Source organism: Erpetoichthys calabaricus, chromosome 1, assembly GCF_900747795.2.
Source record: "Erpetoichthys calabaricus chromosome 1, fErpCal1.3, whole genome shotgun sequence".
Lineage (NCBI taxonomy): Eukaryota > Metazoa > Chordata > Cladistia > Polypteriformes > Polypteridae > Erpetoichthys > Erpetoichthys calabaricus.
In genome coordinates, this window is record NC_041394.2 from 89198912 (window position 1) to 89224860 (window position 25949).

General features: G+C 36.6%; 1 protein-coding gene and 2 long non-coding RNA genes across 3 annotated transcripts in view; 2 read left to right on the forward strand and 1 right to left on the reverse strand.

Moving 5' to 3' along the window:
* The window catches only part of LOC114646349 (uncharacterized), a 35619-nt gene extending 18044 nt beyond the window's left edge, over positions 1-17575 (reverse strand). Inside the window, exons 1-6 of the mRNA XM_051922239.1 lie at positions 17290-17575; positions 13901-14078; positions 9522-9677; positions 6310-6446; positions 4168-4322; positions 3052-3240 (exon numbers count right to left, since the gene is read on the reverse strand). Of these exons, the coding sequence (XP_051778199.1) occupies positions 3052-3240; positions 4168-4322; positions 6310-6446; positions 9522-9677; positions 13901-14078; positions 17290-17299 (825 nt within the window). The 5' untranslated portion in view covers positions 17300-17575. The remainder of the gene's footprint in view (positions 1-3051; positions 3241-4167; positions 4323-6309; positions 6447-9521; positions 9678-13900; positions 14079-17289) is intronic.
* The window catches only part of LOC127526581 (uncharacterized), a 182561-nt gene extending 157986 nt beyond the window's left edge, over positions 1-24575 (forward strand). Inside the window, exons 2-3 of the long non-coding RNA XR_007934077.1 lie at positions 24249-24469; positions 24526-24575. This is a non-coding gene — a long non-coding RNA (uncharacterized LOC127526581). The remainder of the gene's footprint in view (positions 1-24248; positions 24470-24525) is intronic.
* On the forward strand, positions 17709-20816 carry LOC127526579 (uncharacterized). The gene is made up of 5 exons (XR_007934074.1): positions 17709-17887; positions 18309-18468; positions 19270-19479; positions 19784-19964; positions 20434-20816. It is a non-coding gene; the product is annotated as an uncharacterized LOC127526579 (long non-coding RNA).
* Positions 24576-25949: the final 1374 nt, after the last annotated feature.

A 25949-nucleotide genomic window follows, 5' to 3' on the forward strand; every position in this document is an offset into this window, starting at 1 on the left:
ATTTTCAGTCTGTCACATTTTTCTATTAAGTGTTTTATTAAATCAAACAGTGCATGATGAACACACACAGATGTAATTGGAAAAAAGCTAGCTGGAGAACTGCTGGCTGCTTTGTCTTTTACATCTTATTGCTAATAAGGAGCAATTAAAACACTGAATGCAGCAGTTTAAGATTGAAATAAGCAATTAAGGTTGGAGAACCTTAACAAGCGAGACCACTAAAATGAAGCATCAAAATGTCACTTATGCAATATGTGCTTCATCAGCAATAATTGAGTTCTCGTTAAGGAACCGGGTTGGAATAAAAACCTGCACATACTGCGGCTCACCAGGACCGACGTTGCCTACCCCTGCCTTAGGACAATGTCGTACCAATAATGAGAAAATGCACTAGAAAGACCAAGGAGGAATCCCCAGAGGGGGAAACATCCCTTGACCAAAAGAGACAATATGTTTCCCAAAAATAATGTACGAGACTCTGCTTTCCCATTGTTAAAACAGTGTGTTGGTAAGCTACCTAGGATATTTGGTCCTTTGGGTGAAACTGAAGAGACTCAATGGTGTAGAAACATCAGGAGCTGCTAGAGAGAGCTTTTGGCTGGTATTTCTAGAATAAATGGTAGGCACCCCTTAGTGATTTTGGAGCTTAACTGGAAGTGACCCTAGGAAAGAGTTTTAAAGCTGCTTTATAGCCTTGGGCTTCCTGAATACAGTTTTCGGAAATTAAGCCAGTCCTGAATGTGGCACCTGTTCATTATTAGGCACAGTAAAACTGATTCAGATGAAGCCAATATTGAGTCTCCAATCAGCTTGAACTTTGTAACTTATATGGAAGAAAAATGGAGATCCTGGGCAGAAATCCAAACAGATTTGAAGAGAAGTATCCGGGCTGGCATCTAAACTCAAGACAAAAATTTCAACCAAAGTACCAACCACTTTTCCACCATGACTGTATGTTGGGAACCTTAGGGGGCACCAGTGAGCTCCCAAACCCTCCAGCACACTAATCAGACAATCCAACACAAGTATCAGATAAAACAGTGATTTATTTTCACAGATGCCTCACAAATGATGAACAAATATCACACAAGCACAGATCCTATTTTATTCTGTCTCTTCTCCTTCTGTTCTGTCCTTTTACTCCTCCAGGCAAGCTTTGTCCATATCCACCCACTCTGGCTTGAATGAGGATGGGCGTCATCTTTTATTCAGGACCCAGGAGCAATTCTGATGTGATTCTACCACAAGTAGGAGGTATTTCTGGGTCAGGCACATGTTTCTTAAGGTGGGACGATTTGTCCCTGCAGCTCCCCCTGGTGGCACCCATAGAACACTGCAGGGCTGCACTACTGAACTAAACTTCCCAGGCACCGTAGTCTAGGAAGACTGCCACTTATTGCGTCAGGTGAGGAAATAGTCTGTACAATTGGTCTCCCACTGTCCCTCCATTAAACTGGCATCTTGGCCAGGTAAGGAACCTTGAACCATTCTAGCTGAAACACAAGCCCATGCCTGGTGACCATCACAATGTACACAATTTTTATGTTCCATTTTATTTTATCTTTAAATAAAGAATTTAATTGAATTAATGGATGAATGTTTAAATTCCAAAAACAAAACCTACAAATCCTCACAGCTAAATGTTTAGGTCAAAAATCTTTCATTATTCTGTTGTATAATCATAGTTTTATCATTAGAGAGATATGCAAAAGAAAAAAATTACATTTCCATTATCAAAGGAGAGAATGGGCAGTCACATAGTCTAGGTTTCCAAGTCTACCTTTGTGTTTTAACTGACCATGGATCCCCATAGGTTTATTTTGTTAGGGGACATTCCTGAATACAGTTTATGCTTTCCTCTAATCCACTGTTAATTGTCTTATATTTTAGGATCTCTTTATGGTAATACATTTGAAGTTACTTTGTTGTATCATGTGTTTTACCATATCTGCAATTTTATGTATTTACCATATCTGCAATTTTATGTATTTAAATTATGTATTTTGTAAAAATAAATTGTAAAATTCCATCCATCCATTATCCATCCCGCTATATCCTAACTACAGGGTCATGGGGGTCTGCTGGAGCCACTCCAAGCCAACACAGGGTGCAAGGCAGGAAACAAACCATAGGTAGGGCGCCAGCCCACCGCAGAAATTGTAAAATTTGTAATTTAAATTTTACCTGTAGGCTGTTTACAGCTCTGTGAGAATATACTTAGTGATGAGCATTGTACAAAAATAAATCTAATTAAAATGTAAAAGTGCAGTCCTATTACCATAATAGATTACTGGGAGATCATAAGCTGCTGTATAATTACCAACTAAGGCCTTTCATCCTATAAATGCCACATAACACCTCTAAAACAAATGTAGTTTTGCATTTAAATAAGCATTGGTGTCATTTGTAACACTGAAGTACATCAATGGTAATGGCATTGACTTCAAGGACACCTTTAACATGTCACCCACCTATCTCCCATAACTTGCAAACATAACATTTTGTCTAACTGAGAACTCCTTCAGTCCTTGTGTCTTTTTGGCATTTTCATTATGATTCGAAGACATCTCTTCTGCACAAGCTTGTTGAAGTTAGCCATGCTACATTCTCTATTAATAAATTATTACCTTCTTGGTGAGCAGCCACTGCTATTGAACATGGGACTGAAGTCTTAGTAGTTGTTTCACCCTGCCTGCATAGCAGGGAAAATCCAAACTTCCTTGCCATTCTAGCTTAGTGTGAGTGATTATTCAGGCTTTGACTGGGTGATAGTTATGGCATTTGTACACTTGAAAAGTTGTGTGACTTCAATTCGCTAATTGACAAGATGCCACATTAATCATGCATGGTATCTCAAAACCTATATGTTATTTTGAAACAATATTAAAAGAAATAACATTAAAAAGACATTTTCCTTCACTGAGGATTTTTCTCCTTTTGAACACCTTGTTATAGAAAACTTTTATAAAATGAATTAGACATAAAGTTCCAGTCAATCTACAAGAGTTTAGATATTCTGCATAAGATACATTGAAAATAAACAGATTGTACCTTGGTGGTGTGGGGTCCACCTGTACTGACATAACCTCTACCAAAAATTTTTTCATATCGTAGTATGCCTTGCCGTGAGTATTGCCTGCTGTCAAGAAACTGCTGAAAGGTCTCAAATCCTTGATTGGCTGATTGGTTGCGTTCCACCATCTGCAAAAGCCAGCATAACTGGTTCCGGTTCTTCTTCATCTAATAGGGAGAAATGGCTTCCAGCTTATATACAAAACAAAGTGCCATATATAAAGAAATTTTCATGTTTAGGAAAAGGTACTATAAACACATTGCTTTCACAGGCCTTTCCTTTTTGCATTCTATTGTAATTATTCATAAAAAATACTCATAACAATATTATCATTAAGAGTGCAGAAATTAAATACCAAAATCCATCCATCCATTATCCAACCCGCTATATCCTAACTACAGGGTCTGCTGGAGCCAATCCCAGGGCACAAGGCAGGAAACAAACCCCAGGCAGGGTGCCAGCCCACCGCAGGGCATACACACATCAAGGACAATTTAGGATCGCCAATGCACCTAACCCGCATGTCTTTGGACTGTGGGAGGAAACCGGAGTACCTGGAGGAAACCCATGCAGACACGGGGAGAACATGCAAACTCCACACAGGGAGGACCCGGGAAGCGAACCCAGGTCTCCTAACTGCGAGGCAGCAGCGCTACCCACTGCGCCACTGTGCCAATACCAAAATCTTACATGGAAAATAATGAAGTAAGAACAGAAGTTACATTTCAAATGTTCAGTCTTTATTTAACATAAACTGAAACTCAGATGAATAAGGTAAAAAGGAGAACCAATAAAAATATTCATCCATCTACTATCAAATCTGCTTAACCCAGTTTACCTATACAGAACCTTTCCCAGCATTTCAAGGCACACATATTTATGGAGCATCAGTTAATCACAATGCCCACTCAGGCACAGACCCATAGAGGGCCAATTTCAAGTCACTGATTTACCTGACACAAATGTCTTTGTGATGTGGGAGCAAAACTGGTGTATTTTAAGACAATAATGTGTTCTTTCTGGATATATATAGGTGTAAGTGTTTTTAGATTTTTCCTTCCTTAACACATTACCATATACAGCATTTGATTTACCTTAATATAAGTTTGGACTGACTTAGTCATGGCAATTTCAAAACCAAAACACTGTTCTCCACCCATTGGGTTTTTCTGTACCACAGACATCAGCAAGTGATTGTAATCTGCTGGAGTTCGATGTTTTGTGGGATTAAAGCTCCTCTTTGTATCTCCTACAAATGAAAAGTAACAGGATCTGTTTTGTTTCAGGAGAAATAGTTATTTAACACTCTGTGCCATATAATAAGGAAGAGTCTACTTATTTTCTTTGTAATAAAAGTTAAAACATGACCCCATATTATAAACCTGCTTATTTGAATAACAGGGTTGCTGGAAGCCTGATTGCAATACACATGCTTACGTGCACTCATTCTCATAAAAAGCTCATTTACATTCATCAAACAACCTAACATTCATGTATTTGAGATGTGGGAGAAAACCAGAGCACTTAGAGAAATCCCACACACAAGGCAGATGACATGCAGACTCCACAGAGACAGCGATCAGGATGGGACTCAAAGTTAAGTGTCAGGATCTGTGAGGTAGCAGTGCTAACCACTGTACTGTCATGCCACTTTCATTTGAAACCTCATTGTAAATATTCTCAAATGTGTTAAAAACTGGTGAATGGAAAAATTAGGTTATGCGAAATTTTAACCTTTATAATCTTAATATTTGAATTGACATTGCTTGTCCAAAAAATTACAATAACAAAGTTTTCCTTCTAGTTCTCTGGTTTCCTCCATACCCTTAAAGTAGGGGTGTCCAACTCCGGTCCTGGAGGGCTGCAGATTTTCATTCTAACCCTTTTTCTTAATCAGTGACCAGTTTTTACTGCTAATTAATGCCTTTTCTTCATTATATGGTAACCAAACAGAAATGAGTTGAGAAGCAAGCCAATAGATCAGGGGTCCTCAATCACAGTCCTGGAGGGCTGCAGTGACTACAGGTTTTCATTCCAGCCAGTTTCCTAATTAGAACACAGTCATTGCTGATAATGAAACTTGGTATTTAACGTAAGACAAATTTTTGTTACATTGTAGATCAGAGGTCCTCAACTACAGTCCTGGAGGTCTGCAGTGGTGGCAAGTTTTTACTTCAACCAGTTTCTTAATTAAAACCCATTTATTTACTACTAAAGCAATAATTTTTTCGAGCTTACTTTTAGTTATCTTACCTGTTACAATTCAGGACCCTTAATTGCCTATTTTAGTTTTTAGCAGATGCATTTAAGTTTTAATTGTTGCCTGTTTTCTTAAGCAGACATTAGTTAATAATGAAATGCAGAAAACCAATAAACCAGCAACTCTCTAGCTAACGTGCTTCCTTTTTAAACCTGTGTATATACACCATGAAGTATCTGTGTTAAAAAATGTTTAGAAATAAATGAGAGGGGAACAGAAAAATTAAGTTTAAATTTGTTCTGGTCTACAAAACTCATGAATAATGTTCTCAGAGAAGGAAACACTACAGTGCAATTAAAATTTCTCTTGGATGAATGAAAACACTAACAAGCCAATCAGTTAAATACCAAATTTCATTATCAGCAAGGAGAGAGAGAATGAGAATATGAATGAATGAATGAATTGTTTGTGTGGCACAAGACTTTTGTAAATAAACGTGTGGTGGTGCAACTAACATGTCTGTGTCCGGGGCTCGTTCACACGTTAGTTACATCCATGGCTTGTTGCTGCCACAGCAGACATTTCCAAAACTGTTGATTTTCTGTTTTTTCTAAGACCAAAATGTCTTGCTGACCAGAGCAGATCAACCTTACTGAGACCTTAATCTTTCTTAATTTTCAGATACTGTGTGATGGCCACAGGTTATGTGGCGGCTCGTTTTGTATCTCATTATTGTTTGGCTGCTAATTAAGGAAAAAGGGGTCTGAGTCAAGTTAATTAAAACTAAGGCAAAAGAAATTAATTACCACAAAAAACAAACTAATTAAGAAGATAGTTAGAATGAAAACCTGCAGTCACTGCGGCCCTCCAGTACCGGAGTTGGACACCCCTGCCCTAATGTTTTTATTCCAGCCTATACTTCTTTTCAGTGTCACATTTTAGAAGTATATGGAGTCCCTGTTTAAATGAGCATTTTATCTGTACTAAAGATGACAATTTGCCATTACTTCCATAGGTATTGTTAGTAGATGCGTACCTGATTGATGGAAACAGGACTCACGGAAAAAAAGATAACCATTTGGTTGAAGCCACCTGAGCATCCTTTGTGTTAGAGATTCAAGCTCAGTATCACTCAAGTACATAAAGAGCCAATTAGAGAAGATGAGATCAAATCTATGACATTAAGAGTAATACTTTAGAGTAATCAAGACAAGTAAAAGGTGGTAAGATGTAAGCAGACTGTATTTAAATATTTATTTTAATTTTCTTGTCACAAAAAACAATGAAAGATAGTGTTTAACCTTTATAGCTATCACCAGACACAACTAACATTTTGATCTGAGCTAAATTCATAGTTACTATTGTTCTTTTATAAATAGGCACAAGGCTTCTAACAACATCTGAAATATTTATATAAATCAGTTAACTAATATTTAATTTATAAAAGAATCAATTTGGAGACATTTTAATTAGAAAATAAAATGCAATATAGAGTACAATATATTTGCAGATATTTGTTTTGTTATAGCATAACAATAGTGTTGTAAAATAAAACTCATATGTGATTCTTACACTTGTAAAACTGTTGGGTGTTGAACTAGTTGTCCAAATCAGATATGCTGCAGCAAAACTCTGCTAAGAGGTGAAGTGACCAGGCATTGCTCAAATTCAAATTGTATTACAAACCAGAAGAACTTGTATTCTCCTTTTATTTCACTGAGAACAGGTACACTTTTAATTGTCACCTTTTGAGAATGTGACATAAAGCTGTCCATGAGAAAAGCAATTTGTACAGTATGCTTATTAATACCTGCTATCTTGAATGACAGTCTTTGACCTTTAATAATGAATACCACAAGCATAGGATGCATTGGATATTGCAGACATTTGAACTAAAATGGCGTATGAAAATGACTGTGCAGTTGGAAAGGAAAGGATTATACTTATTTAACCTCTGTGTCAAAGTGTTAGACATGTTCACTATATTTCCTCATGAGAAAAAAAACACACGTTAATGCATGGGGTATACCAAAGTGTTCTACAAAATGCAGACAGTTAAATTTCAACTGGCAAGTCAAGTAAAAGAGAGTGATTCATAATATAAACATAACAAACATAAAGAATTTATGATTTTACTCTTGCTGTAAATTGTATTTGTTTGAATTCAAGGTGCATGCCAGTTGAGAAGATAATGGATCTATTAGTAACATTTTAGAATATAATAGGATCTTTAAGGTTTGCAATTGTGCATCTCTTACTCATGTATTTCTGTGAAACACACACACAAAGCTTGTGTTAAGCTCTACTCACTTATTGATGTGTAACACACACAAAGCCTGTGTTAAGCTCTTGTTACACAGAAGTTAACAACTAACAGATTTTCCAAAGCATTTATGCCAAAGCATAATTATACACTGTAACAGTAACTGAGGGAAAAATAAGCTAATCATCGATAGAAAGAATGTAATCCGATTCTGAAGGTGGGTGTCTCTTCATAGATTTAGTGTTATAGTGTTTATGTACTCTTTAAATCCCTGTTCATATCTGATATTTTTTGAAATTTACATTTTAATGGCTACTACTTGAATACACTCTACCAATGCAGGATGCGCTGATTCATTCGAAAATTCCCCCCACCATCCCAAAAAACCCCACCTTCTGTTAAATCATATTTTATACAAAAGGACCATGATACCAAAGTGAATCAGTTAACTGTCTGATGGCACAGGTCTAAATATATACTGTTCAAATTAAGTGTATGGTGACCGCTTTCAGAATACTTAATGATACTGTGTACCTTTAACACTACTGGAATTTTTACACACCAAATAGTTCATTCATATTGTACTTAATCTTCAGATGGCCAGATAATTGATTTATTGTATGTAATCTGAAGTCTATGTTGTAATTCATATTATAAATCATATTTTACAACTAAAAAAATAAATATTTTGCTTTGCACAATTACAATTGAAATTCTGCAAATGCTTGCCGTCTATGTGGAGTAGGCACATTCTCCCTGTGTGCGTGTGAGGTTTTCTAAATTGTTTCTGTGTGAATATCATTGAAGATATGTGCATGAGTGAGCCCCAAGAAAAGATTGGTGCTCCAATCAGAATTGGTTCCTGACATCTGTCCTGACAAACTCTGGCTCACCGCAACTCTGGCTTGGATGAAGTAGGTCTGAGTACATAACTTTACAATAACTAAAAAAACACCACAGCAGGTTTGAGTTAACATGAAACTTCAGTACCCTCTGTAGCAATGTAGCTAATTGTATAGATTATAGCAGTGCTTGCAAAGTTTTACTGTGAATAATCTCTTAAGTAAGGCTAATTCTTGAGTATAATTGGATTCCAATGTTATTTTGGATTCCTGATCTCTAATTTATGTATTTGATGTGTACATTTTGAATTAACTAAAGGCAGGAAATTGAGCCAAGCTATGTATTAAAGTTAAGACATGTTATTCACACGTGACATGACTGCATTTACTCTCTAGTGGGTTCATTAAATTTTCATAGCATGCATTTGTAACATGACCTGTGTTTTCATCCTCATACTGAATGTAATCAATATAGTGTTGCACCAGTGTGTGCCAGCAAGATGGAAAAATGGGCAAAAGTTAATTGCATGCTCGAAAAATAATTAGAGAGATTAAAGAATTATGTTTCAATTGCCGCAGTATAGATGTGACATTGTGTTTCAAATTTTATTTTTCACTACAAAATTAATCTTCAACTATTTGTAAGCTCTACACATTAAAATTATATTTCCTGGATGAACCTTTAACCCATTAATTTATGTAGGGTCTTCATGTAAATATACTATTTCAGACTGTAGGTGTTTAGTTGTCCTTTTCATCTAATTAACCATCTGCTTGAGCTTTGATTTACAATTTTTTAATTAATACAGTACATGTGGGAGATAAGATAAAAAAATCAAATTAATACTTATGGGCAAAAACAACTCATTGTGTATTGCTGAAGAAAGCTTTACCTTTATTTGAATCTGACAATTTATAGATTAAAACTATCTTTCATGAATCTCAGAATGATATGGTATAGATGAGTAGAATGCTGGGTCATATTGTACAATCACACTATGTGCTTCCAAAGAGTTATTGCATGAGTTCCTCAGTGAGACATGCAGCATCTTCAATTCATCTTTTCTTACAGAACATAGCTGAATTATATTCATGCATTCAAATAAGTTCACTTTACTGTTAGATGTTTGTAAGCAGGCATACCTATTGTCAGGAAATTGTAGACAAGTGACATCTGCCTGAAGAAAGTCTACATTGCTGTAGTGACCATTATCTTCCTTGTTCTTATCCAAGAACTTCTGCATGAAGTCCACAGCAGTAACATGACGAGCAACTTTCACAAGATGTTTTGTGTATCGCCTATAGAAATGACAAAAGTTTACCTTGGAAGTATTTAATGCTGGAGAATCTGATGTTGGTGATTAAAAGATGGAAATACTGTATACTTTATTAACCACAAGGAGAACTGCAGTATTATATAAACCTAAATCCTGTACTGTAATAGCAGCCAGAAATGTGTAAAAAACTAAACAGAATACACTCAAGTTTAAACAATAAAAGTAACACACAACATTTAGAGGTTTGCCTAATCCAGTTCAGGTTGACAAATGTTGCAGCCTATACTAGCGAGTAGTGGGTGTAAAGCAGAAATCAGCCCTGGACACACACACACACACTCACACCCACACATGCATTCTCACAGGGGCTAATTTTGAATCTCTAATTAATTAATTTTCATGTCTTTGAGAATGTGGGAGAAAAACAGAAGTAACCAGAGGAAAACCAGACAATGTGGAATCAGGCACAAGGTTCAAACCAAGGAGACTGGATCCATAAGGCAGCAGCATATCACTGTGCTACCATTCTGCCCCAACAGAGTAAAACAAAATTAATAAAATAAAACCAAAATCCATTTTTTCATAATATATCAAAATTACACATTGCAAAGGCAGAAAAACATTGTCTAGACAAATAATATGCTATAACGTCTGATACAGTAGCTGCTGTTAAAAAAAAATCTCTGAAGTGAATCAGCCATTTGCTAAAGGTGCTCAGCAAGTTGACTAAGGTGTCATGTAGAGAGTGTGATTTTACAAAGAGAGTTAGCCGCTTAGCCAATACCTTAGCCAATAACAGAGTCCCTGATTAAATATAAATTTTACATCAAATACAACATAAAAACAATGGGCAAAAATAAAATTTAAAGACTATTTGTTGATCTTTATGGTGTTTTCAGTAAGTTGCTGTCTATGTCCGTGCTGCAGCAGTTTCTGTCTACGTTGTCATTCAACGTCAGTTCTACCAGTCATAACTCATCATGATTGGCTGAACCTGACTTTGGTGAGTAGTGTTGGGTATCTGACTAACCTGCTGTTGCTGGTGAAACTGCCTTTTTCTTTCATTCTTTCAGCATTTTGGAAAATTACAGTCTTTTGCATTTTTTGTTGTTGAATTTCTTTGTCTTAGATGGTAGGTTGTTCTCATTATCCAAGCTTTGGAGTTTCTGAGTTAGTAGGCCAGGACCCTGTCTGAACTCACTTTCATTGACCATACATCCATGTACATAAAAACTAAAAACATTTACATATACTCTTATAAAGCAAGGTAATGCAGAGAATGACAGATACAGTCTGTAACATATTGTTAATGGGAACCTTTGTTAGTCTCCCTTTGTCCCTTTAATAATAAGACTTTTAGACCCTACCAGTTAACATCTACCCTTAGTTCCTGCTACAACATTAGTTCTGTGAGAAGCAGAAAGAAATAAAATGTCTTACTTTCTGCTATAACTTATCTTAGGGTACAATAAGGTGTCCTTTTTACATTAGTATTACTGTCATCGTTTTATAATAATCCTTTTATTTCCACCATTTAGCAACAGCAATACCTTACATCCATCCTGGTCCACCTTCACTGACTCTTTATGTCCTAGACTGAATACAAAATTCTATTACTATTCTATAAAACTTAAAAAGGGCCTTGCACTGGACTACATCAGTAAACTCCTGCATCACTATGCTCGTGTCTGCCCACTAAGGTCCACTGATTCTGGCAATCTCATTGTGCCCCAAAATAACCTAAACTCTATGGTTGAAGGAGCCTTCAGCTCTATTGCACCCAGTCTTTGGAATGACCTGCCTAAATCAATCAGATCAGCTGACTTAATTCATTCCTTTTAAAAAACAAATTCATTTGCTCAGGAAGGCATTTAACTTACCCTGACATTCTGATCCTATGCTCAATTTATCATCTCTGTCCAGATGCTCAAGATAATTTGCATTTGTATCACAACTTATGTTATTTGTTCATGGTTTTCTTGTAGTATTTGTATTTTTATATTTTTAATTTATTTCTTGTTTCTTATTCTGTTTCAAAGTTTTGTATATCCTGTATTTATCTTTATATAGTGTTTCATGAGGATATCATTTGTATCCAGTGTTGCATATGCCCTGTTGTTCTTTCTGAATTTCTGTGAAGTGCTTTGAGCATGAGAAAGGTGCTATGTAAATAAAATGTATTATTATTATTATTATTATTTGAATATAAAGATTCTCTGCATTGGGGCTATATTTAAAACACTTTCTCCCAGCTAAATTCTTGCAGTACAACTATGAACATATATCTAAAACAGGTGACATAATTTTTCATTAGGCAAGAGATGATACATGGACTGTAAATTACTATACTTATTAACATTAATCATTTTAATGTTTTTCAGGCTTTTTGAAAGTGTTATAGCTAAAATAATTGTGGCCTACACTTTTGTGTTTATTAATTTTACACTTACATTCCTTTATTTGGCCAATGCTTTTATCAAAAGCTGTTTACAGCATTTGAGATAAAATTAGTTACATTTCTTTTCTTTTTCCAATTGGAGCACTGGCGGATGAAGTGGCTTGGTCAGGGTCACACAATGTCAATGGTGGTATTTTAATTAATTACTCATAAATTTGGGCAGCAAAGTGGCAGCGCTGCTGCCTTGCAGTAAGGAGACCAGGGTTTATGTCCCAGGTCGTCCCTACATGGAGTTTGTATGTTCTTCCTGTGTCTGTGTGGGTATCCTCTGGGTGCTCTGGTTTCCTCCCACTGCCCAATGTCATCAAGATTAGGTGAATTGGAGATGCTAAACTGGCTGTGGTGTGTGTGTGTGTGGTTACCCTGCGATGGACTAGCACCCTGTCCAGGTTTCCTCCTGCCTTATCCCCTATATTAGCTGGGCTAGGCTCCAGCACCCTCGTAATCCTGATGTGGATCAAGTGGGTTAGAAAATGACATGACTTTTTAATTCTATGCATAGAAAATTAATTTAGTGTGCGTAGCTCTGCTCTTGAGCAAATATACTTTAATATATGAAAAATACAATGTGTTATGCTGTTAACTTCAAGTGACCTACATTTTATCAATATAAATCATATTTCTCTTTATAGATGCCCAGATATTGAAATCATTATTGAACATTGACTCTTATTTTAATTAAAAATGTCTGTAGAATGTATAGAATATAGAATGATAATGTAGACAAATCTCTATATATGCATTAGCAAAGTATGAATTGCAAGAATATATTTTAAGCAGAAATGCACGGAAACCAATAGTGAAGCCCTGAGAGACACATTACATCTGGGAAAGAAAGATGACCCAGTGATTTAAATAAAATACCAAATAATACAGACATATGTTTTCTAGCAGTATTCTAGATGGCATTTTTATCTATGCAAAGCATGTATTAGTTACTGTTATCCATACAGTATGCAGAACTACCTAGGGGTTCTAAGGGGCTCAAATGGTTTCAAATTCCTTTGTCCATTGCTATCATTTGTATTTGCATTAAGTAGCATTAGTTTGACATTTGATACATTTCTGACAGTGCTAGAAGAGTAAGGATTCTGATATATTTTCAAGAGTCTATTGTATAGTAAATACTCGTTATGGTATTCCATGGGTTTGACATGGTGGCACAGTGGTTAATCCTGCTCCTTTATAGGTCCAGAAGAGTCAGTTTGAGTTTTGTTTTTGTAGTGTTTTCATATTCTCCTTGTGCCAGTATGAGTTTCTGGGCACCCTGGTTTCCTCCCACATCTCAAAGACACACTTGGTATAATGACTGGCAACTACTGTATAAGTCAATCCAAAATGTGTGTGAGTAAATGTGTCTCATGATTAACTGGTGTATCATTCAGGGTGTGGTTCTTCCTTTGCACCGAATGCTGCTGACAGAGGCTCCACTATTCCAAGATCCTGCACTGGAACTGGAAGGTCATAAATTGGATGACTGGAGGACAAATACAGTATTATCTATCTATCTATCTATCTATCTATCTATCTATCTATCTATCTATCTATCTATCTATCTATCTACAAGCAGCTTACTGATTTTTTCTTCTTTTTTAACTAAAAATCCTACATTATTGCAAATGAAACCAATTTATGTATTTACTTTTACCTCTTCCTAAAACATAATGTGTTCAATTCAATCATTTCAAATTGATTTCTAATACACTCTATGATAGAACATAAATGAATTTTATCCAAAATCAGTAATAGGTACTCATTAGTAAAATATAATATGCAGGGGACAATACCCAATACCAGCTCCAAGCTCAAGCACCTTCATGCCACCCAGCTTTGGCAGAATACTCAAGATCTCTGGAACTTCATGGTGTGAGATTTGCTGGGCACTAGAATCCAGCATCATCTCTTCTACTGTAGCCTCCACTGAATGCTCTTTCCAGAACTCAGTCATATTCTTACGTGCACAGGCTGTGAGCAAAACAGAGAACCACATTTTAATTATTTGTCATACAGAATGGTAACTTTGTGCTTTTACATTTTGTTGGCTAGTTACCCATAGTATAAGTACTCAAAATAAAATATTTCTTTTTTAGAATAGCACAGAAATTCATTGTCATACCAAATAAGCAATATTTAAATGTTTAACTGTCATAGAAATACTTGGAATACCTACTCTTTTGCCTTGCATTTAAGAAAAAGCTAAATACCTGATGAAGAGCGATATTATTAAGAAACTACCTGTGCCAACCGTCTGAGAGGTTGGGAGCATGCGCTGATAATGTGTTGCCAAACCCACCACACAACGAATCACATAGATTGGGACATGAGTGCAGCAAGTGACACCTCAGCACCACACTGGAACAGTGTGAGGTTTTTTTTTACAGTGACTGAAGTGCCAATCTTGCCACCAGTTCCCAAATTTTCCCTGTAAGTTGGAGGACCTGCTTGCAGAGCTGGATGCAGATTAACGTCATACCCAGGACAAACCAATTGCAGGTTAAGGGCCTTGCTCAAGGGCCCAGTGAAGTAGAGTCACTACTGGCGTTTACGGGATTTGAACCGGCAACCTTCTGATTGTCGGTGCAGATCCCTAGCCTCACCAACATAGACCTCAGCATTAAGGTTTGCAGTGCACTATGCAATGCATATGTCTCTGTTATATGCCATTTGGCACTGGATTCGTAAAAGCAGTGTAAATGTTTGTGATGAGCCATCTATTAGAATGACAAATGCAATGCATCATATTAATGTACTAAAAATGTTTCTGATGCGCCATCTATTGGATGACAAATGCAATGCATTTTATTGCTAAAAAACTTGGAATTACAGAGACACACTGGACATACACACAGACAGACAAGCAAACACGTTCTTTTACTAAAGTAGATGAAAAAAAAATCTAACATTTCTTAACGAATTTATGATATAAAAAAGGCCATGCCTAATGAATAAATTAGTTTAAACTTAACTTGTAAACTAAATATCCAGAATAGCATTTCCATCCAAATTTTAAAAGCTTCAATGTAAACTGATCACAAAAGAAACTCTGGATAAAGTTTTAGTTTTGTTTGTAAGTAAAAAATATCAGAATAAAACAATAGGTATATCACTTCATAATAAATGTAAACCCGTTGGCGAATATAACTAAAGACTTATAGGACAATGTGGTGTGTAGAGGTTTAGTGCTACTGCCTCTTAGCTCTAGGTTGCTGGCTCACAATCACTGGCTCTGTGGGCGTCTGCACATTCTTGCAGTGTATTGGTTTCACTCCAGATACTTGTCCTCCAACACAGTGAAAATATATGTATTATGGTGGATGCTGACCCTGCAATATTTGTTACTGCTGTGGACATGTGGTCTTGGTCCAGGGTATGCTGCAGCTCCTGTAACCATGGTGGTTAAGCATATGGATGGAAAAACCCATAGAAATGCATTGTTTTTGCTGATAGTTTAGTTCACCAAAAAATTTAGTTGATGATGAATTTTGTCATTGTCATTGCCATATAAAGATACTGTAGCATTCCGGCCGGTGTAAAGCCTGACACCTGAGGGACTATTGCGCGTAGCGGAGAGGGCGGAGGTCGAAGAATGGCGCTGAGGACTGCCGTCAGGGAAATGATTGACATTGGGAGGAAGAAAAGGGTTGGTACACCATGATGGAAGAGTTGAAAACGGATTCGAAGATTTCTGATTGGTTCGGGTGACAACGGAATAGGGCAGATGAGGAGGGGAATGACGAACTGGGTAGTGCGGTGGATTCTGAGTAGAGAATCGGAGTTCGTTTATGGAGTCTCTCGTGGCCATAACAGTGAGAGGTTTATAGATCATTTTAAATAGTTCTAGTTCATTTTGGTTTACAATTGTATATTCATCTTAGAAGGTTCTGAGTAAACTGAGTTGCATTCACTTTTTTGTTATGCTGTGTCTTCCTCTTCGAACCTAGCCGCGAGGTCGCTACAATATTTTAAAAAATCACTAAAAATGCAGAAACGTATGTAATCATCACGATCTATAACTTACAGGCGCAGTTTACTGACTGGCAAACACGTGGCACAACGGTTCAAGGAAAGCCTCCTCTGGGATGACTGCGCACTACCACTCCATCTAATTCCAGGGATGGCGTCCGTAAAGGGCAGGTCACGCGAGGGCACGTTTGAGTTGTACTATAACTACGCTGATTACCTTCACTCAGTATAGTCAAGAGATTGCATCCTCTTCGCAAAAATATAAAATAAAGCAAGATGAGCAAACTGTATATTTGTCTCATAAATCATAACCGGAAAAATTAAAAAGCGAGGTCCATGCATTTGATCTATTTTTCCCCACATGGGACGTGGGTGCCACAGAACAATGCTCTCTACGGAAATATAAATACTGTAAATAGATGAAAACTCAGATGAAAAAGTACAACTTAATTAAATAGATCCGCGAATTCTGGCTTGCTGATGCTTTATCAATTAACATAATTGCGCTCTTTTTGGTGACTTCAGTACATCTAGTAATATTAATAATTGTCACGCAGCAACTCTAAGGATACGGGTTTGTTTCCCAGCACGTACAGTACTTTACGTCAACATGATTTGTTTGATTGTGTAGAAACTTTTAAAAGACACTGTGCATCTGAGTTTGGTTGTATGCCCGACTGAGGATGACCTTGCGCCTAATATTGCCAACCAACAGGTTTGCACAAGACGGTAATGAAAATCAGACTGGCTCACTTTCATTTTTAAAAATATTATAAATTTATGTTTATGCTCATATGATTTATATTTTTCAGAATAAAGGTCACAATTATATGTTCTAATTAAAAGTATTTTTTGATTATATAAAATCATTTTTTTATCGGCACTCGAATACTGACTTCATTTTTCCAGGCTGAAGAAAAAAATAAAGCTATATGCTAGCAAAAACAAAAAGCCATATTAAAATTCATGTAGCTATCTGTCTTACAATAATATGGCAATTTTAAATTTACACGGACATTTATTCAACAACGGATCAGCCTTTAGTATTCACTTTGCTTTTGTTTACTCTACACTTCAGCGAAATCGCAAGAACTTCACGTGTTTACCAATGCCACTTCGCTCTTGTTGAATCTTTCGTTTTACGTATTTTTTTGATGTAATCTTTGATTCAAATAACCAATCCGGATCCGCTGTTTTAAAAATTGCTTCTTACCCTCATCCATGATCGTTGAGGTTCACGTAGAATGCTTAAAAATCTGTGACTAAATATGCTTCTGTAAAAAATAACTTCAGATCAACCACTTTCCTGAAAATCAATATTCAATCATGCAGAAATCCAGGGAAACGACGCTATGAATAGCAACTCTTGTTCTGCTGTAACTGCGGCTCTTTCTTTCATTTAGCCGGCCTTTAGACTGCATCTATACGGCTAAATCTAAAACGAAAAAATAAAAGCTACTAGCCAAAAGTAGTTTTTTTTTGTTTTTTTGCTACAGTGTGTTCGCTTACCTCGTTTATATTTCCTGAAACCGCTGAATTGCTTGACAGGTAGGCGGAGTGCCTCGCTGACGATTGGCGGAAAGGCGGAGGAATGTTGCGCAAATGTGGAGAAGGGTCCGGCTGCAGGTGAGAAGGGTCCGGCTGCAGGTCGCAGACTTGGCCTTCCACGCCTCCTGCCTTGCACAGTCCGCCCCACAACCGCCTATAGTCCGTAGAAAGAGAAGAAGAGCTGCTGTACAGTTTTTCCAATTCGAAAAAGAAAAGGGGCTGAAAACGTTTTCTGACACGGAACAATGGCACAACAGAACCAGGTATGGACTCACAGAATAAAAAGCTCAGTATATTTAAAGAAACTTTAGATCCATTAAACAAAACTAATGAGATGTACGATCATATACAGTATAGTGAATCCAAGTGTTCTCTGTTTATCGTCATTACTGACATATCCTATTTTTAAGCATATCGTTTTAATTATTTTTTACCTCTTGTATTATTTCTTTTTAATGCTTACCGTATTATTTCATCTATATTAACTTTTACACTTCTTTATGAGATGTTATGTAGAGAATCTGCAATGTTAGTGTACAATATGAAAGATATTTATGTTTGTCGTCGTCATTAACGTATGTTAAATATCTTATCTTAACTTAGTTAAGTTAGCTATTTATAAAAGCACGTTAGCGCTTTCTGCCAAATTAGTATTACATATTATTTTTGTCTTGATTTCCACAGTCACATTTCTCCATAAAGGCAGAGAATATAAAAACAACTTTGATAACATTGATTAAATATCCAATTGAATCCAAGTGCCCTCTTTGTAAAAAGCACAGAGACTACAGCATCCTGCTACGTCACCTTCAGAGTCATGAAGGCCACATTGTCAAGTATGCAGGTAGTATATATACAGGGTATGCTAAGAGTGTGTGCTTGCAAACAATACTGACGTTTAGCTTTCTGAACTGGAACATTTTTTAAATACAGGTTAAAAAGCTGAGCATTTTCCGTTGTTTGGCAGGTTTTACTATTTACAGATGTAACACAGGGTGTGTCCCAAGTGACCAATTCCATTGTTGTTTTTGTTAAAAGTCATTGTCAACAGTTTATTGTATGTCAGTATTTAATATTTTTCTTTGATTAAATTTTTTTACCCCTTGTATTAGGGCCTCCCTAGTGTGTGCTTGGTGTGTTCGTGTATGCTTGGTGTGTGTGCGCCCTGCGGTGGGCTGGCGCCCTGCCTGGGTTTTGTTTCCTGCCTTGCGCCCTGTGTTGGCTGGGATTGGCTCCAGCAGACCCCCGTGACCCTGTAGTTAGGATATAGCGGGTTGGATAATGGATGGATGGATGTATTAGGGCCTTCCAAGTCAAATGAATAGCCATGGCTGTGGAATTTCCATGTTGATGGTATGACCATTTCATATTGTAACTATCATTTTTTGTATGTCTGTATTTAATGTTGTGTCCAGGTTTCCAAAGGACCATTTTGTGGTGTCTCTGTATTTCATCCTCGATGTCCCCTTCAATTTTAATGAGTTGTGTCTCAACTTTAGTCCTCTCTTCTTTCATTGTAGTATTTGTAGAGGGAGGATTATATCTGGTTGCTGGTTCCCATTTTTGTCACCTTCTACAATTTGTGTTGGATATTTGTGTTATGTTTAACTTATTTTATTATATTTGTTTTTTTTTTTAATTTCAGCATACTGTCCATAGTGGTTTTGAAGTTCCAGAAACGCCTACCTTTCAAAATCCAGATCATTTAAATGTATGTTTAATGGTTTGCATAAATATTTTTGTAACATTAAACTCCTTTTAACAACGTGACTCTGCTCAGTCCTCTTTAGAACGACATGCTGGCTTTGTGGAAGAGCTGGTGTAGAATGTTACTTGAGAACTCCAGCACCAAGGGGTAAATGAAATTTAAATTTCCTTTAATAACTCTAATTTAGTTCTGCGGCAATATGGCAAATATACTTAGCCATATTGTAAATCAAAGACAAATAGTCCAAATGTTTACCATTATAAACTTAGTGCTTCTTTTTCATATCACTGAAGTAACTGCTCACATCATTCTAAATGAAGGCCAAGAACCAAACAAAAAATTAGAAGGTACAGAAACAATGGACAGCCAGGACAGGGTCATTTTTTGTGCTTATTCTTTTGGTTCTTTTTTAACATTTCCTTAAGTAAATATTATTTTCTATGTTTTTAAGTTTAGACTTTATTGAACCATTAATGAGAAGACAGAGTAAAGACTTGGCACTACATCTGAAATGAACAAATGTCTTGCTATTCTGTTCCATAGCAATGCATTCTGCAGATTTCAGATTTTTTCTTTTAGAAGAAATGTCAGCGTCCCTTCTCCAACATCCAGCACAGGGCACTGATGAGCAGGTACAGACACATCATTTTATAAACTTCCATAAGAAAGATTAATTACATTTTGTTGATACTGGCTTACAATGCCTGTGGTATAGTGAATAAAATGTATAAAAAGACTTAATGCTTGTCTCAGATGCCGACTGTTAATCGTTAAGCAGTAGGAGTCACAGCCCAAAAGACTAAAAGCCTGTTTTATATCTTCTGACAAACTGTAGTACTAGTACAACTCTTAAAGGCCTTAAAACATTTGAAATGCATTGTGTGCTGTATTAATAATAGTGTATTGTAAGAAACATTGAAGACTTGTAGAATCTGTGATCGAAAGCAGTAATGTTAATAATGTATAATAAATTAAATTTACTGTACATTATTTTTTTTACTTTCCTTACATTCCTTGTAAATGTGGAGGAAAAGGCTATGAGCTTTATGATGACCATTTAAAGAATTTTCTTTCTTTCTTTTTTAATATAATGTATTACAGCAGGATGGAATCCTTCAGCATTTCACCGAGGCACAGAAGTGGTGTGCTGAGAACATTTCCGTGTTCAAAGGGCGAATCTCACGCCCTGCATTACTGTCAATGGACAAAGACGACACTGAGGAGGCCCTTCAGAAATTTGATTGCTATCTGAATTTCCAGAAGAAGAGGAGAGGGAATATGTCTTTAGACATATTTTTTTCACATATGGAAGACATGCATCTGTTTTTAGATTAACGTGAGAGGAAAAAGGAAAATGACTGAGTTTTGTGAGAAAATGTAACAAACATACATGTCCCTCATTGTTCAGTTACAACCTACAATTCTTGTTCTATATTTTATATATTCTTTAACTTTTTTGTAATAAATGTTGCAAACCAACTTCATTTTTACAGTCCATTGTCTTAGTGTTATGTATTAAAATAATGTTTTATAAAACAGGGCAAGGCAATATTTATTTATAAACCACATTTACAACAGCAACCAGAACTGAACCAATGTGCTGTACAAGAAAGGGTAAAAGAAGCAGTTCAAATATACCGTATGTACACATCACAAAACTGCAAGAATAACCAGCCATTACATAAAAGATAAACTTAAAATACCCATATATACATATTTATAATCCTGAATGTATGTGAGCCAAAATACTGTATACAAAAAATGTCAACCTCTTGGAGGGTCAAATGGCAGCAAGAACAAATAAGACTTTAATGATGACTTAAAAATGGCCTGTGATGGAGCAGACCTAATATAATAAGGAGAGCCATTCCAGAGAAAAGGAGCAGCCACCACAAACACCCGATTCCTCCTTTGCTTCAGCCTCGACCTCTGCACAACTAAGAGCATCGGGATAGTAGACCACAGGGATCTTGTTGGCATATACAAGTGAAGAGATTCCAAGAGGCAAGATGGGGCTGATCCACTCAAACATTTGAAAACAAGAAACAGAATTTTAAAATCAATTCTGAAATGGACCAGAAGCCAGTGAAGTGAGGTCAGTATTGGTGAAATATGGCCACACTTACGAGAGCCTTCAATAAGCGAACAGCAAAGTTGTGGAATAGTTGTAGGCGTCGTAACAGGGCTTGACCAATACCTACATACAAAGAACTGCAATAGTCCAAACGAGATGCTGTAAAAGCTTGGATGGCCTTTTCAAGATCACAGAAAGAAAGAAAAGCCTTTACCTTAAAGTCTCAGCTGGAAAAAGCTTCATTTAACTTCAGAATTTATCTGTTTGTCGAGTTTGAATGAGCTGTCACAGATCACACCTGGGCTAACTGAAGCTTTATGATACATATATGGAAAGGGGTCCAAGAGCAATATCAGAGACACTCAAACTTTCTTAACTCTTGAACACCATGATCACAGTTTTATTATCATTTAGTTTAAGAAGATGCATTGCCATCTAGGTTTTAAAATCATTCAAGCACACATGGAGGGTCTGTATTTTCTCGCCTTGATTTTAGTGGCAAATATATTTAAGTGTCATCAGTATAGAGAAACCATACTTGTTAACAATGGAGCCTATAAGGTAACATGCCTATCAAAAAGATATCTGGTCCAAGGATGGAACCCCACAAGTAAGAGGAGCTACAGAGGATGAGAACTCACCCAAATGAATAGAAACGCTCCTATTTCTTAGATAAGATTTAAACCATTTCAGGGCATTACCTTGGATGACTACATACTGTTCAAGGCAGGATATAAGAATCATAAGATCCACAGCATCAAAAGCTGAGGTAAGATCTAGCAGTTCAAGAATGGCAGAATCTCCAGGATTAGTAATTGGGAAGAGGTCACTGTTAACCTTTAACAAGGATGTTTCAGTGCTGCAAGAACATCTGTATCTGGATTGGAATTTTTCCAGAATACTATTTTCATCTAGAAATGTTTGAGTTAGGACAACTTTTTCAAAGACTTCAGATAAAAAAGGCAGTTTAGAAATTGGCCTGAAATTTGACACATTAGAGGGTCCTTATTTTGTTTTTTATAATACGTTTCTGCACCACAGCATGTTTCAAGGCAGCAGGAACACAACCAGAAATCAAGCTAGCATTTATTAAGGTAACAATACGTGGTCTGACAGAATCAAAAAAACCATTAACTAATCAAGAGGGGACACTGACCAGGGGGCACTTTGTAGGATTCAGGCGTTACACCAAATCAGACAACAGAGACGATGACAACACAGGCACAAAGTGGTCAAAGACAGCTGAACACACTATGGGAAGAATCCTGAGCAGGCAGTGACACCGATGACCTAATAAAGGTAATCTTATTTACAAAAAAGTAAATCTCCGTTTGGAGAGTAAGTTGGGGTATGAAACAAATGACAAATTCCTAATACAAGAAATGGTATATGGCGATTAAATGATTTAAAATCACTAAAAAATTGATTTGTAATTATTGTATCGACCCAAACGAAACATTTTTAAAGTTAAGTTTAAAATCTGTTAGTTCAGTTCCAAAATAAATAAAAACGACAGTTTATGGAAGTGCAACTTTCAATAATGCAAATGTTTGCATTTCTTTAGAAAAACAAACGATATAATATCTATTAAGCAATTTGAGAGATTGCTTCACTTTTTTTGATAAGTACATATTTATTAGTTAGGGTCCCAGGGAGAACAATTATGCATTAAAATTAAAAACCAGGTAAACATTTGAAAGTTTAATAACTCCACTTGAAATTTATCAACATTATAGCAGCAGCGAAGAACAAAATTAAGAAAACACAATTCAAGACAAACAATGGAAGTGAAGGTATGAACTGTATTAGTAAGCTGGATCATTTAAAAAATTGTTCAATATAAACAATTTTAAAAGTTTCTTTTGAACTCGAAAGTTTAGACCTTTATTTTCATGCCTGTTGATTGCTTTGTTGTGTTATTGATCATCATTTATTTTGTAATATAATAAATTAATGTCATTAACGGAATTTTCCTTTATTGAACGAGGTTCCAGAAATAATGTCAGACATGCCGTTTAGTACAAAAGTACCATAAAAATAATTTCAAATATTTTGAATGATAGAATTCACTATAATAGCAGTTAGAGCATCCACATTCAAATTTAGTATGGGGTTTCCTTAATCTAAAAATATGTTATGCCCTCTTTCTTTTAACAATCGAATCCTGACTCATAAATTATAAAACTGTTTTTTAAGTAATATCATAAAGAGAAACTCGGATTCTTGCCTCGTGATTGCAGGAAGTCATATTAATATCGTCTTTTAGGGTTACATGGTAAATCGACGTTACTAGTTTTTCAACGAAAGCGATGTTACAGAGGACGGACATGAATGCTGGGGGCGTGATGTGGAAGGCAGGGGGCGCGGAAGGCCGGGGGCGTGGAAGGCCGAGTCAGCGACCTGCAGCCGGATACAATTGCAAATGTGGCAACGGATTGGTAGAGAGTAAACGTGTGTCTCTACTATTAGCATATTACAGCACGCGTATCTTGATCATAACCTCAATTGGCTGTGCCAGCGGCTACTCAAATCTGTACCGCGCCCTTTGCACTGAGAAGCGTGACACCCTACGCTACGGTGACCGTCCTGTGCTGACTTGCCTTTCTTTTACAAAGTCATGCTGACATAGATTTCATACTTATATCAAGTTAAGTCTTTGGCATAGACATTTTTATTTTACAGAGGAATTTACCAGTCACTTAATTTTAATAGCTGCCATATTTCGAGTTATTATAATTTACTGCTACTTCATAAATGTATTAACTAATGAATAGACAACAACTAATCAGGTTTAATGTTCGTCCGTCAATTGTCAGTACAGCACACAATTTCCACTTGTGAGGTGCTGTGGCAGAGCCACGAACATATCCTGGACTGATCGATCTGTCATGGGGACAGCTAAACATCGCCACAGGCATACATTTAAAAGTATTTTTAGAATGTAGTAGGAAATACGAGTTAAATGAAAATGCATACTCAAAATCAGCATAAAAAACGCAAACTCTTGCTTAGAAGGCACCTCGAAAGGAATTTGTGCAGACAAAAGAAAGCGGCAGTACAAACGTACTGCCCGAGGGCAGACAAGGTGCACAAAACTAAAAAAAAGATTGTGCTTAGAGTATTATTTGATGTGGGAAGTAAGTAGTTTAGTTACATAACACAGGAAATTATTTCCCCTTGGGATTAATAAAGTATCTATCTATCTATCTATCTATCTATCTATCTATCTATCTATCTATCTATCTATCTATCTATCTATCTATCTATCTATCTATCTATCTATCTATCTATCTATCTATCTATCTATCTATCTATCTATCTATCTAGCTAACTACCTGTATAGAAATTGAACTGGTGATTTCAGTTTAAAATTTTAAAGTTATTTTATTTTGTACTTTTACAATGTAGCGGCAGCAGCGTTTGTACATGAATTTCTTACAAATTCGTCACGGTACATTCTTTTGCTTCTTTCTTCAAGGCTGAAAAATCATTTCCTTTCTCTTAAGCCGTCTTAAAAAATCTGGACCAAGTGTCAGAGGGGGACACTTTTACATTTTTTTTTTGTGCACTGGGTGGCTCCATTAGGCACCCACTGTTGGGACTGGGGGGTGAGAAGTTAAAAGGCTGTCTGTACTTATTAATGGTATTTGCTGTCTTGCCAGGGAGTCACTGTTTTGAAGTCTGGCCTTGGTAGAATGTCTGTATTTACCTGGCTTGGAAATATTGGTTTCTAATCAGCATATCTGAACTTATTAATGTTTGGTAACCATACATTTTGTTAACTTGTGTTTTTATTAATTGTTAAACCCAGGCAATTTAGATGTGCCATTGATTAAACTGTTTGTCCAGGACTGACAACAGAGGGGTGAAGTAAATATAAACTGCTGGCCAGCAGAAGGCAGGAGGGAGAGTCCACAGGAAACGCTGCCAAGACACTCGGACAGGGCACAGGGGCTCGCAGGCAGACAAGGGTACCTGGCTGGCACGACGTGAGGCACAAGGACGGCAACATATACTTCCAGGGAGGAAGAGACAGCTCCATAAGGAGACGCCAGTTGTGGGTCCAGCGAAAGAGGGAAGCCGCATGAGAGGACCAAGCAAAGCTGACAGACGAGGAATGAGGCGTGCCTAGGTCCCAGCAACACAAGGAGCCTAGAGTGGAAGAAAAAGGAACAACGAAGAGACGCTGACAGGGAGTCAACAATTTGACGCAACTTCTGCCGGGGAACAGAGTGCATCCATGAACAATTAAGTGTTGGGGTAACACAGTGCCCAAACTGGATTCTGCACCACTAAAGGTTGTATCCTCCAATTCTTGTTTTTACGGACTTTTAGAGTGTGGACTGTGTATTTTCCTTTTAAAAAAAGGACATTAATTCCTGATATGCTTAGGTTCTGTTATGTTCGTTTATCTTTTTAATGTTCCTTATATTGTCTTGTACAATAGAACTTACTGTTGCCTTTTTCTAAATTACTGTTGTGTCTTTCATTGTGTGTTTACTCACCGCCCAATTTAAAGAAACCTGTGTGCTATTACTGGTAA